We start from the raw sequence: 14,237 nt of genomic DNA, 5'->3' as shown, positions 1-14,237 counted from the left end.
CCCACCCAGACTGGTGAGCTAGCACAGTGCAATCGACACACTCCAAAAAGGAGAAGGGACTAGCCACAGTCGAGACTGTCGAGGAGCCCCAGAGCAAGAGGCACCCTGAACAGAAAGGCCACAAGAGGAAGACCTAGAGACACTCTAAACAGAAAGATCGCTGGAGAGTACGAGCAGATAACTACAGAGCCCTCACATCCAGAGGAGAGCACCAGAGCCACCAGGATGGCTTCCGTGCATGCCGCACCCAGACAAGGAGAGAGGACAGTGCGAAGGGCTGGAGAAGCCAGGGTAAAGACCTGTCAAGGACCAACAGAACCCCACCCAGAGGAAGAGGGGAGAAAAGAGGAACTGTTTTCAAGTGCCTCAAAGAGGGTCAATGCGAAAGCTAGGACGGCAACAGCTGCAACTACCTAATATGCAGCAGGACTCCGCCAAAAATGGAGGACAAAGGCAGGAGCGAAAGAAACCCTCTGAAACTAGGAGGTCGAAGGACAACGGGCGCAAGAGCCATAGCAGTAACCGTACAAGGGCCATACAACCCCTTAAAAGAAGGAGAGGCACGAAGGCTGAATCCTGGTAGTAGACACCCACTAAGCTACATTCAAGGCGGTAGCGGAAGGGTTCAATGAGATGGCTGAGCCAGTCACAGGAGGAGTACAGAAGATTGACAGCACTCCACTTAGAAGGGGAGGAGAAATGCAGGACCGCCCATGAAATAAGACGGTATAAGCAACGAAAGACATCCCATAGTAGGCAATAGTAGTGCGTAGCCAGACCACTAATACCACCTGTCCATAGAAGGAAAAAGGAGACTGAGAAAGTGGCCAGACCGGAAGGCCTACCAAAGCGCCACCCCTGGGCGGGGGATGTAAACTCTGGATGGGCCAGAGTTGAAACAACTAAACCGTGACATGAATGCACCCCTGAAATGGCAATAGTAAGCCAATGATACTCCCCTCCCTTGGATGGGGGGGGGGGGGGAGGATGCCATGTCAGAGAGAGCTCTATTAATATGCAAGGTCCCCCACTGGATCCCTTGTACTAGAAGACGATCCTACCACAAACCATGGGACGTCTCCCATGTCCATTGCACCTGCAGGGACACAAAGTTTTGTTGACTCCCACCAGGAAATGGATCCGAAATTCAGTCACAGATATGGTGGAAAGCGCGCTCCATGGACGTTGTGGAAACCAGGGAGCATGGAGGGACACCCTCCAGACAACACAAGCATGCCATGGTGCACCAGGACTGCAGCCATGGATGCGACAGATATCACATCCTCCATGTGCAGTGCAGAGGGTGTGAGAACAACCGTCTACTCTGAGATATAGCAGGGTACCGAAGCTGAATTCGCGGATGCGGCAGATGAAGAAACCGCTAAGGATGGTGTAGAGGGTCCAAGGTACAACTGTCAACTCCCACTCACAGTAGAGTGCTGGAATAGAAACTGTGGAAGACTAACCAACCTCTATGGATGGTGTAGAGGATCCATGGTGCAACGGTCAACTCACCCTCACAGTGGGAGTACCGGAACAGCAGCTGCAGCAGACGAACCAACCTCCATGGATGGTGTCACAATCACACCCTATCGGTCCAGCCAAGACATTAGAGAGAGTGTGATGGTGCAAGGGTTAAGGCCACCAGACCTCTGGATATACACTACTAGTCCCAGCAAGTCACCAAATTAACTCTTCGATAAACGTGTTTTACCAGAGCCTCCTTCAGAAAGGTGAGCTCATATATTTAGAGATCAAAGACCAGAGCTGATTAATTAAACATTTAATCTGATAAAAGGTATCACAGTGCTGACTATATAAAAATAAAGAAACAAATGACATACAGTTACAAAAATATATAAAAGAGTTTTGCAAGACGAGTTCAGAAAACAAAAGATGAAGTTCTTACAGCATTATGATATAGCAGTCCTTCAGTGAGTTCCAGCTGTTCTTAGGATGGTCTTGTCAGCTTGTTGCACAGCCTTCAACAACCTGAGTCTAGCATTGTTAAATATTATATATCTGCCTTTTTGGAAGGGAGACTCCATTCCCCCCTCCCCTCTGATCCCACCAGGGGGTCTTCTCTCTTCCTGGCCCCTTATCTGTTTGGTTATATAATGGGACCAGAGTGCATGACTTCAAAAAAGCCTTTGACTTCAAAGGAGATGTAAACAAACAGCCAGACCCCCCAATAAAATGCAATACACAAGCCCACAGTCTGAATGACCTCTCACCCATGGCTTGGATAATACATCACACAGTTATAATTATAATACACATATAGGATTTTAATAATCAGGCCTTGGGCCTGACACCTCCCCCTTAAGATGGGGACATAGAGATCTTGCCTGTCCAGGCTGATAGATCTGTCTTCATTAACCATTTATTTCTTTTCTTGACACCACAGGCCCTGCATTCCCAGGCAAAGATGGCACTGAAGGGGCCTATTTCCTAATTTAGCTGCCTTTTCTTTGCAGCTAAGAGCTGTGGATTGAGCTCTACATCCTGAAGGGATCCCTGGCTCTTAGCTTACTCCACTAGGTCTACTAGGGGATCACTACCCAGCCCTTCCTCTGGTGCACTACATACACCGAGTACCACCTTCTCAGGGTCATAGTATGCCATATTAATGTGGTACTGTCTCTGCCTCTGACCTTTCTCATCAAGGGCAACTACATATGTGGTGGGTTCTAGGCGCTGCAGAATGGGGAAGGGACCCTCCCAGGCCGCCTGCAACTTATTCTGCCTGATGGGGTTCAGAAATATTACCTTCTGTCCCACTTCATAGACCCGGTCCCTTGCATTGTGATCATACCAGTACTTCTGCCTGGACTGTGCTGCTATGAGGTCGTCATGTGCCAGCCCAGTCAATGTCTGCATCCTGTCCCTGAATCTCAGAACATACTCCCCCACAGAAGTCTCAGGGGCATGTAGCCCCCCTTCCCATTCTTCCCTAACTAAATCTCGGGGTCCCCGCACTTAGTGACCATATAATAACTCAAAGGGCGAGAAACCTGTAGGCTCTTGGGGTACCTCCCTGTAAGCAAATAACAGATGGGGTAAATACTTTTCCCAGTCTCTGCCCTCCGATTCTACAAATGTTTTTAGCATTTGTTTCAAGGTGCCATTGTTACCGGACACTCTGTCCAACCAATGTAGAAGGTTGTGATCAGTTATGACAGTAAAATCCCTGCCATACATGTATGGCTGTAATTTTTGCAAAGCCCAGACCACAGCTAGACATTCCTTCTCTATGACCGCATAGGCTACTCCAAAATGTCCTGCCAGGGGGGTCTCATGGGCCAACCTCAGCAGCTCTTTCCTGTACTGCCTAGGAACCACTAACTGCCTTTCTCTCTCCTGGGCCCCTAGCATGCCTTTGGAAAGGGACTCCCAGTATAAGATATCCTTTTCCCAATATACCCGATGCCCATCTGTGTCAACACCTGTATGTTCAGCACATTGTCTCAGACCTTTAAGGGAAGGGTCACTGCGCAGAGGTTCCCGGAAATGCTCATTTCCCTCCCCCCATCTCGTGGTATCAGGGAGCACATGTCCCCCAGGTGAACTAGCATCTCCACCTTCCTCTGCTGGGGCTTGCAAGTCACACAGCTTGCCCCTTGCATCACCATCCTCCCTTCATTTTAAAGCTGCAGCCCTGGCGTGCTGCTGACGCGTTACCACTGCCACCATTGGTATGCCTCCCTGGGGTTTACCTTCCACCCCCTCAGTTCCAGACATAACAATACAGGCATCATACACAGGGCTATCATTCCTTCCCTTCTCCTCCTCCTTAGGCTCACAGGATTGGGACATATCACTCACTGCTGGTCCCTCATCCTTACATGTCACCAGGGGCACACCAACCCCTCCCCCTAGCCCATCTCCACTAGGTTTTGGCATTGGCAATGCATTGTCACCACATTTTACAATACACCCCATTCCACTTTTGGAAAACATTACTGGTTCAGTCACAGGTTAACAAATATCAATTCCCTGCACTCCCTCCCAGTTTCCACATCTCGCAGTGTCTCCCAAAGTCTTGCATAGTACCTCAGAATGAACAGGGCTCTCTCCTAGCCCATCCGGTGTGCAGGTAGTGTCCTCTGGAGCATAATGACAGAGCATCAGACTCAAATCATTCCCCAGCAGAACATAAACAGGGATGTCCTCAGAGACCCCCACCTCCCGCAAATCTTTGCCTGTACCCCAATCCAGGTACACACGGGCCATGGGCACAGCAGGCCGCACACATCCAATTCCTTTTAAAGCCATGGTTCTTCCAGGGATGATGTCTTCTGTATCCACCACTTCAGGCCGCACCAAGGTAAAAGAGGCTCCCGAATCTCGCAAACCCACTGTCACCCGGTCACCCACAGTTACACTCTGCAGGTTATCCACTCTTTTCTCCACCGCTCCGGACACCAGAAGAACGGCTGTGTGTCCTCCAGCTACTGGTGGAGAATTATTTTTGTTGGGGCAAGTGGCACTCAGGTGCCCAATATTGTTGCATGTGTAACATCGGCGGGTGTCCCCCTGACCCAATGTGGCTCCTGTTGCTTTTGGTGCTAATGGCAAGAAGTTTTCGGCTGGCTTGGTGCTGCTGGTGGTGCTCTGTGGGTGTGTGGCTCCCCTCCAGGTACTTGCTCCAGCTTGTGCAGACCACGCTTTGCTGTTGGTGCCCGGTTGTTGGCAAAGTCGTCTCCAAGTTCTGCTGCTTCCGTTGCTGTCTTGGGCTTGCGGTCCAAAATCCACTTTCTGGCTTCAAAGCTCCGTGTTTGGAGAAACTGATCCAGGACCATCAAGTCCTCCAGGGCCTCATAGGTAGTGACTTGTAGGCCCCCAGTCCATTGCCTGAATGCAGTCCTTAGCTGACCTGCATGTTCAGTGCAGCTTTCTGTGGCGCTTTGTTGCAAAGTCCTAAATCTTTTCCGATAAGCCTCTGGAGTCAGATTAAAACTTTTTAGCAGGGCAGACTTTATTGCCTCATAGGCCTGGTCACTTTCAGAGGGAAGCGAAGCAAACACATCCAGAGCTTTTCCTCGCAGCCGTGGGGTTAGATATCGTCCCCACTTTTCCTAAGGTAGATGGAACTGCCGGCAAACCTTTTCAAATCCCCTCAGGAACACATCCAGATCACCATCTTTCTCCAACATGGGGAAATGTTACAAGCGAGGTTTGTGGTCTCCTTGATCATGCACATCACTGCGTGCGGATGAAGCATCCCCTCTCAGCCTCAGAACCTCCAGTTCATGCCTTCGCTGTGCCTCTCTCTCTGCAGCTCGTATCTGGGCCTCTCTCTCTGCAGCCCGTGCCTGTGCCTCTATCTGCAGTTTGGTACTGGAGAAGCAGTTGGAGTTTCACATTAGCATCCACATTCCCAAGGTGCTGTAAGGTAGTCCGCATATAAGAGTCCAAGGCCTCATGTGGAGTACTGTCCTGATGGGGAGTAATGTTGTATTCTCCAGGAGATATCAGTCCTTGGATGGCAGTTCCAGCTGTAGGACTTTGTCTCATGTCACTCAGCTCTTCTGCACGGGCATCATACTCCACAAGATCAGCAATAAGTTGTTCCTTGTTCTTTCTTGCAGTAGGGATGTCCTTTTCTTGGCACATTAGCTCCAGTGCAGGCTTGGACTCCTTGCGATATGCCTCCATATTTCCGAGATGAGACAGAGGAGGTAAAATAGGAGATGGGGAGGACAGAACTGTCTTGCACTCTTTTTGTATGTCTTTTAACCAGCACTGAGCTCTGTCTTTGGAATTTACACACAAGAATATATATGTAATTTCTTTTTAGTGCTAAGATTTCCTTGCAGGTAAAATCCAGTAAGCACTAAAAATCTCTAAATATATCCCGACGTTGCCACCAGTTGTCACGATCACACCCTATCGGTCCAGCCAAGACATTAGAGAGAGTGTGATGGTGCAAGGGTTAAGGCCACCAGACCTCTGGGTATACACTACTAGTCCCAGCAAGTCACCAAATTAACTCTTCGATAAACGTGTTTTACCAGAGCCTCTTTCAGAAAGGTGAGCTCATATATTTAGAGATCAAAGACCAGAGCTGATTAATTAAACATTTAATCTGATAAAAGGTATCACAGTGCTGACTATATAAAAATACAGAAACAAATGACAAACAGTTACAAAAATATATAAAAGAGTTTTGCAAGACAAGTTCAGAAAACAAAAGATGAAGTTCTTACAGCATTATGATATAGCAGTCCTTCAGTGAGTTCCAGCTGTTCTTACGATGGTCTTGTCAGCTTGTTGAACAGCCTTCAACAGTCTGAGTCTAGCATTGTTAAATATTATATATCTGCCTTTTTGGAAGGGAGACTCCATTCCCCCCTCCCCTCTGATCCTACCAGGGGGTCTTCTCTCTTCCTGGCCCCTTATCTGTTTGATTATATGATGGGACCAGAGTGCATGACTTCAAAAAAGCCTTTGACTTCAAAGGAGATGTAAACAAACAGCCAGACCCCCCAATAAAATGCAATACACAAGCCCACAGTCTGAATGACCTCTCACCCATGGCTTGGATAATACATCACACAGTTATAATTATAATACACATATAGGATCTTAATAATAAGGCCTTGGGCCTGACAGATGGTGTAGAAGGGTCATTGAAGAATCACCCCTGTGCGGCAGACAGCGCGTCATCCATGGGCGTTGGAAGGGACCAGGACCACGACCACGCACAAGGAGTTCGCAGAGAGGCACGGGCTGAAAAAAACGGCCCCTGTCAGCGCAAGGAAACGGGGGCTGCACAGCGCAGGAACAGAAGCGCTGCTGGAGAAGCCGCGACGGGCAGCGCACCTTCATCACTCACGTGAGGAATACTGTCACGCAGCGCAGAGGATAGGTGAGTCAGAGACCCATTAACCCCTAATGAGCCAGGTAGAAAAGGGCCCGTCTGTGCCTTTCCCCAAAGAACTAGGCCCCCCCACCCAGGGAAAGGGAAGTCTGCCCCAGGGTACACCGCCAGGCACTGGTCGTTGCCGAGAAGGGGTTAACCGCCCATCCAGCAATGAACAGTGCCCCTAGCTCGCAGGTGGGGGATCAGGCAGCACCATGCTCCAGTAGCCCCATGCTAGAGAAAACAACGAAGGAAAGAAAAACTAAACTTTAGACTGAAACTAGAAAAAAACAAAAGAAATAAGACCAGGTCTGGAGAGCTCCAGACTTGTGTCTGCCTCCTGCTAACACTAAGCTAAAACTGATTAGCTTAGTGCCTGTGGGCGCGTATATCCTGCTGGGAGGAGCAGACTTTTTTTTGCCTAGTGTCAGCCTCCTAGTGGGCAGCAGCATAATACCCATGGTCTCTGTGTCCCCCAATAAGGAGACCGAGAAAAGTTCTTTAAAGGAAATGGCTTTGTGTATTAAAATACTGGTCTCTCTTGCATTAAACCCAAAAAATAGCAATTCTAGCTTGAATGTGGTCAGCAAGAATCAGCTGTACTACACAGCCAGCACAGCTTTGTATGAAGCAGGCTCAGCTGCACTTCATACTTCTTTTACATGTCAAATGTTGAGGGGTTAAGGAACAAAAAAGCTTTTGTAAGCACTATAACTTAAAACACATCATGATATTTCTACAACATATACCTGAAATTTTAGCTTGCTTTCACCCCGCTCACGCTCGCGCTTGTGCCTATTCACCATGTGTGCCTCATGGCAGTCCTTCCAATACAAAGCCATCCGTTCATGACTTTTGCTAAATGTGTCAGCTTCATATTGCTTCATATAAGGTATAATCTGTTAACAGTAGAGAAATACATTAGCATACTACTTTAGCCATCATATTTGTAACATATCTATTTTTCCTACTTAGACTCTTTAGTCCTGTTTTATTACTAGGTGTATCTGTCTGTGGGTTATATGCAGATTCTGACTGTAAAATGTCTACACTGTAGCCAGGCTCATAAGAAGCTACCCTAAGCTAAAAAATAAATATATATATATATATATATATATATATATACACACACATACACACACACACAAATTCTTTTAAAGAGCAGACCCTATGGGTGACAGAAGCCACTGTATAGCATTTGAACAACCATAAATCTAATTTGGACATAGGTTATAGTGAATCTGGACCTATGAAGCGGTCTACAAATAACACATCTGAGCATAAATTTTAAATCTCCTGACTAAAAATGTACGATGACTGATTCTTGTACCTCAGACTGATTCTCTTTTGTTGTATCCGAAAAATAACAAAAACAGAAACAAACACTTACAAATTTGTCTATAAAGATCCTCCATTCCTCAGATTTGCAATATTCTTGGAAGTCTTCAAACAAGGAAGGGCTCCCATTTGTAATTGGAAGAGAAGGTAAATGGAGATTCATGAAGAGCAATTCATATATTTTAGAAACCAGAGTCCTCACAATGGGAACAAGGAAAGAGTAGGTTTCTGATTTCTCCTGGACAGATTTGCTGAGGATCCCTTCCAGTTTCCCAAGCAGAAAACAAGCCTCCTCTTGCTTTTCAATCACTTTTGTTTGCAACAATGTATTCAGTTTTGCAGTAGCCATGGCACATACCTATAGAAGAATGGATAGTTCTCAAAAATAAAAATGACTATTAAAAGGACTTAACCTTTTCTCAAAACAGAAAAATCTATGTTTGGCATAATTTAAAACTTTCTGAAATTAAATTGGCTTTAATGTTTATAAAAAGACTAGCATAGCAAAACATTCATCTCTGACAGGCAACATATAACACTATGACTTGAAAATGGGCAAAAATGCAAACATCCATGCCAGGCTTGGAGGCCTTTGTGCTCTATAAGTCTCTATCTAATGAAACAAGCAACAAACCTGTAGATTGTCCTGACCAATAAACCCAAGAAGAAGTCGGAACTCTACTTGAGAAAGGGTCTCAGATTCAAGGCCAGCTGGGTACCACACTGACAGGCTGTCCATGAGAGTGACTATCTCCTCCAATAGCTGTAGAATAAACAGATTTGTTACAATCTATAATATCATTATATGGGTATGTGTACTGTATGGGATCTAGATTCTAAGAAAATAGGGGGGGGGGGGGGGTATAGGAAATCCCTTTAGGATTGACTGAAGAACTACCTACTGCATGTCATCTGTCCCAATCAACCTGGTAAACATAGTAATATCATCACTGTGTACAGCTGAATGGGCACCCACTGAGTATAGTATTCATCATATTCAGCCCAAACCAAGTTGGATGAAAGCAGAACAGATTCTGAGAAATCAACTAAGTTTTAAATATGTTTAAGATTATGTTTTTTCTTTCAGTCAAGTAAAGGATTTAAGGTCAACGGGCTAATGCTGTGGAGGGGGGGGGGGGGGGAGGGAACGAGCTAGTGCCGTAGCGGGGGGGGGGGGGGGGGGAATGGACAACGGAAAGAGGAGAAGAGAACTGTCTGAGGACTTGAGAACCAAAATTGTGGAAAAAGATTTGCCTTTGTCCACAGTGCGCAACATTATGAAGAAGTTTGCAACCCATGGCACTGTAGCTAATCTCCCTGGGCGTGGACGGTAGAGAAAAATTGATGAAAGGTGTCAACGCAGGATAGTCCGGATGGTGTTATAAGCAGCCCCAAACTAGTTCCAAAGATATTAAAGCTGTCCTGCGGGCTCAGGGAGCATCAGTGTCAGCGCAAACTATCCGTCATCATTTAAATGAAATGCTATGGCAGGAGACACAGGAGGACCCCACTGCTGACAGAGACATAAAAAAGCAAGACTACATGTGCCAAAATGAACTTGAGTAAGCCAAAATCCTTCTGGGAAAACGTCTTGTGGAGAGATAAGACTAAGATCATTCTACTGTTTACCGAAAAAGGAACGAGGCCTACAAAGAAAATAACACAGTACCTACAGTGAAATATGGTGGAGGTTCAATTATGTTTTGGGGTTGTTTTGCTCCCTCTGGCACTGGGTGCCTTGAATATTTGCAAGGCATCATGAAATCTGAGTATTACCAACAGATTTTTGGTTGCACTGTACAGCCCAGTGTCAGAAAGCTGGGTTTGTGTCCGAGATCTTGGGTCTTCCAGCAGGACAATGGCCCCAAACAAATGTCAAAAGCACATAAAAATGGAGAGTTCTAAATTGGCCAGATCTAAATCCCATTGAACACCTGTGGAGAGATCTTAAAATTACTGTTGGGAAAAGGGGCCCTTCCAATAAGAGAGACCTGGAGCAGTTTGCAAAGGAAGAGTGGTCCAACATTCCGGCTGAGGGGTGTAAGAAGCTTATTGATGGTTATAGGAAGGGACTGATTTCAGTTATTTTTTCCAAAGGGTGCCAATAATTTTGCCCAGCCCATTTTTGGAGTTTGGTGTGATATATCCAATTAGCTTTTTTCCCTCCCTTTTTTGGTTTAGTTCCAATACACACAAAGGGAATAAACATGTATAGCAAAACATGTGTTACAGTCCTTTTCTGTGAGCACTTCATTTTCTTGAAAAATGTCAGGGGTGCCAACATTTACGGTCATGACTGTACTAAATTTGTGTAATACAGATGTGAAAAACTGACATCAAGTAGAGGGTGGTAGATTAAAAATATTGTTAGATAATACCTAACCTTTTCTGTCCACAAAGCAGAATTGACCCGGCCTTCAGCTTGTAGAAAATCTTGTACAATGTGCAATAATGTGTTTGCATTTTCAGCATTGATCTGCGTCTTGGGATCTCTGTTTTCAGTCACAGCCCATTCTGGCATTTTCTCCAGCAAGCTGTGTACAGTAAATTGTATGGGTCAAAAGTCATGAAAGGCAATAATAGGAATATATAAAGAAAATGTTAACATATAAGGGATTGGGTGATGTTAAAAAGCTTATGGGCTTGCATGCCAGTTCTCTGGCATAAAGACAAATTTTTACACCTTATTTTGTTAAAGAAAAATTGCAACTTTTCTTGTTTTGTGAAAAAAGTTAGAGCATTCTGAAAAAATAAGCAACTTTTTACACCAGTTTTATGGAGTAAGCATCGGTAAATTCCCAGCTATGTGTTTAATAATGTATATTTTTCGATATTCCTGTTTTAATGTAAAAACTTCAATAAAGCTTTGAATTGAAAAACAAATGACATACTTCAGTTTGATTACATCTGCTGGTCGCAGTAATTCATTTGACATCTCAAGGCTGGTTAGTGCGGAGAATACTTGTCCTCTTTCAATCCATGTAGCATTATCAGACTTGTCCAGGCCTTTCCACATTAGGCAAAGAAGAATGTCTGTAAGCAGCTGCACAAGCTCCTCTTCACAATCCTGAAGAATGTACTTTATATTAGACATTATTCAGCACACTTTGGAACACCATAGGCATATGTCTAACCCTGGTGCATCAGAAATGTCTTTATTGCAGGCGATTTGCTTAAAATTTAGATATTCTGTTGCAGTTCTGCAGAAAGATCTGTCATAAGCATGTGGATAGGCCAGATGTTTTACAGACCTTGTCAGTTAGACATATTGTATAGCCAAACCTTAGGGTAAATTCACACACAGTGAAATTGCTGTAAGTTTTAGTGAATATTTTGATAAACCCTCATTCTCATCTAGTAGAAAAAAACCTACACAGAATTGAGGGCATGCTGTGGATTTTCTAGTCTGCAGCATATCAATTCTGTTGTAGATTTTTACCACGGATGTTACCCTTTGCAATTCATATAATAAAAATGGTTTCAAAATTCACATGTAACATATGAAAATTTGATGTGAAATCCATTATGGAGTATGTCTACACAACCTATTGTGCCCAGTTTACTTACTGCTGGTTGAACATTTAAAATTACAGGTGAATTTTAAAGGCCCCCATACACATTACAGAAAAATCAGCCAAACCTACTGACTGCAGCATTGTGCATGGGGGCTTCCCGATTTTCCTTGACAGATCATGTAGAGGGAAAGAGGGATCAGGCAAGTTGAATTCCATCCTAATGTTCTCCCTGGACATACAGTAAGCCATCGCCATAGTTGTCACAACTTTACTCTGCTCAATAAAAAACATGTGCATTCTGGCCAAGACAAGTATCCATGTGTAATGGGTAATAAATGTCAGCTGTACACACATTACTGAAGTTATAAGGGCACCTTTAAAGTGGTACTCTGGCGCTAAGACATGGCCTCTCACATAGGCTTGAATTGAGGGGGTGGAGCGTGTCGTCACATGGGGAAGGGGCAGTGACGTCACAATGCTCCGGCCCCCGTGATCGCCAGTAATGAGACCCGGAGCGAACGTGCTCCGGGGACTGATTCTAACGAGGTGCTGCGGGTAATATCACGGGGGTCCCCAGGGCGGGACCCCTGCAATCAGGCATCTTATCCCCTATCCTTTGGATAAGGGATAAGATGTCTTCGCGCAAGAGTACCCCTTTAATCTTGTTATACCAAGAACCTGGATTTACTTGACATATGGCACTAATTGATTCCTTTTGAACACCAGAGTACCATAGATTACAGAGAACCTGTTAGGTCCCTAGTACTTTACCAAATGCCCCTAGTACCTGACAGGTGTAGTGAATAGTGTTTTGACAATGTGTCAGTGTGCTCCATGCAATGCTGCCCTTGCTGAAAAAACTACTTTAAATGTCACCCATGCTACATGTTAATTTCTACTAGTTAGGGAGAAGTAGATGTGGCCAGTTAGCAAACGGCATGAGTGATGTTTAAAATTATTTTTTAAAGAAAGTGTAACATTGCATGATGCATAGTGACTCAGCATCAAAGAGCTGTTCACTTAATCTGTCAGGTACTGAGGCAGTTTGTGGGGACCAAGTAACTTCTTGACAGGTTCTCTTTAATGAACGAAAATTAAGTTAGTCACACAAGCTATAATGTCAGAAAGTACAGAATGGCACTTACCTCTTTGCTTTCTAAATTCACACTGAGGGAAAGATCATCCCTAAATAGCATATTATTTGAATAGACAGACTCTTTCTCAAGGCGATCAACGTTAAAAGACTTGGAAGATTCTACAGGTGAAGGTGTACTGGTTAAGCTTCCTGGAGTTTGATTTTCACCATCTCCTAATTCAAAATTGGCCAGTTCTAATGTTAGAAGTCTGTGGTCACTGGACCATACTTCTGGGTCCTCCACTTGAAGCTGAGCTTCACTAAAAGATGGATCATCTTCATCCAGGAGTGTACTTGTAGACTGGATGCTGGAATTCAGGCACCTGGTCTCTTCAGAACACCAGCTGCTGAATGTAACATTATTTGGAATATCTGATTTTTCCAAAGCTGCTTTCCCTAAATGAATCCTTAGTGACTCCACACTCCTGGCACTTTTATCCTCTTCTTTAACAGGGTCTTGGCAATTTACTTTATTACTATTCTTAAATTCTGAATTTTCCTTCATAAAAAAACATACAAAAGTATCCTGCCAGCCAACTTGCTGAGCAATTTGTGAAGCTGCGTCTGAGTGGAATTGAAGTATTTGAAGAACCTGGACAATAACAATATAATAACATTATTATTATTATTTGTATAACACTATGTAAAAAAGATCAGTGTAAGTGCCCACAACCTCCATTCCTACATACATATAGCCCTAGTGAAAGTAACATCAGACAGAACAGACACTGTCAATCAAGTCAAAGGGGTGATGAATGCCTGGGACAGGGAATGAAAATTGTGGTCACTTGCGGTGACTGGTTCTGGTTTGCTCCCCCCCCCCCCCCTCAAGTGAATGTACAGGGTACATTCACACGGGCGGGTTTACAGTGAGATTCCTGCTTCAATTTTGAGCTGCGACAAATGTTCCGCCACAGTGCAAATTGCCTTACAAATTTTGGGGGGGGCTTTTTCTCCTTTCACCCCTTATGAAAAGAAAAAGTTGGGGTCTACACCAGCCTGTTAGCATTAAAAAATAAAGAATATTACACTAACATGCTGGTATTGCCCCATACTTTATATTTTCACAAGAAGTAAAAGGAAAAAAAAAATACCCCCAAAATTTGTAACGCAATTTCTCTTGAGAACAAAAATACAGCCTACGTGTGCGTAAAATGCTGTGCGGACGCACAACAAGGCTCAGGAGTGAGAGCGCATTATGTACATTTTGAGGCCTAAATTGGTGAATTTGAACAGGGGTGGCTGATTTTACAGTGGTTCTGACTTAAACGCAAAAAAAATGAATACCCCATTTTGGAAACTACACCCCTCACGGAACGTAACAAAGGGTATAGTGAGCCATAACACCCAACAGGTGTTTGACAAATTTTCGTTAAACTTGGAT

The 14,237-nt window shown here is 44.6% G+C and overlaps 1 protein-coding gene across 3 annotated transcripts in view; it reads right to left on the bottom strand.

The window, feature by feature from the left end:
• The window catches only part of NBEAL1 (neurobeachin like 1), a 273,447-nt gene that overhangs the window by 83,293 nt on the left and 175,917 nt on the right, over window positions 1–14,237 (bottom strand). For all 3 annotated transcript variants that reach the window (XM_056534118.1, XM_056534117.1, XM_056534119.1), the window contains 6 exons: window positions 12,864–13,445; window positions 11,095–11,270; window positions 10,587–10,737; window positions 8,838–8,966; window positions 8,256–8,561; window positions 7,615–7,764 (listed from right to left, as the gene is read on the bottom strand). In XM_056534118.1, the coding sequence (XP_056390093.1) occupies window positions 7,615–7,764; window positions 8,256–8,561; window positions 8,838–8,966; window positions 10,587–10,737; window positions 11,095–11,270; window positions 12,864–13,445 (1,494 nt within the window). The remainder of the gene's footprint in view (window positions 1–7,614; window positions 7,765–8,255; window positions 8,562–8,837; window positions 8,967–10,586; window positions 10,738–11,094; window positions 11,271–12,863; window positions 13,446–14,237) is intronic.

The sequence above is a fragment of the Hyla sarda genome, chromosome 8 (genome assembly GCF_029499605.1).
Source record: "Hyla sarda isolate aHylSar1 chromosome 8, aHylSar1.hap1, whole genome shotgun sequence".
Lineage (NCBI taxonomy): Eukaryota > Metazoa > Chordata > Amphibia > Anura > Hylidae > Hyla > Hyla sarda.
This window is presented reverse-complemented; position numbering and strand designations above follow the sequence as displayed.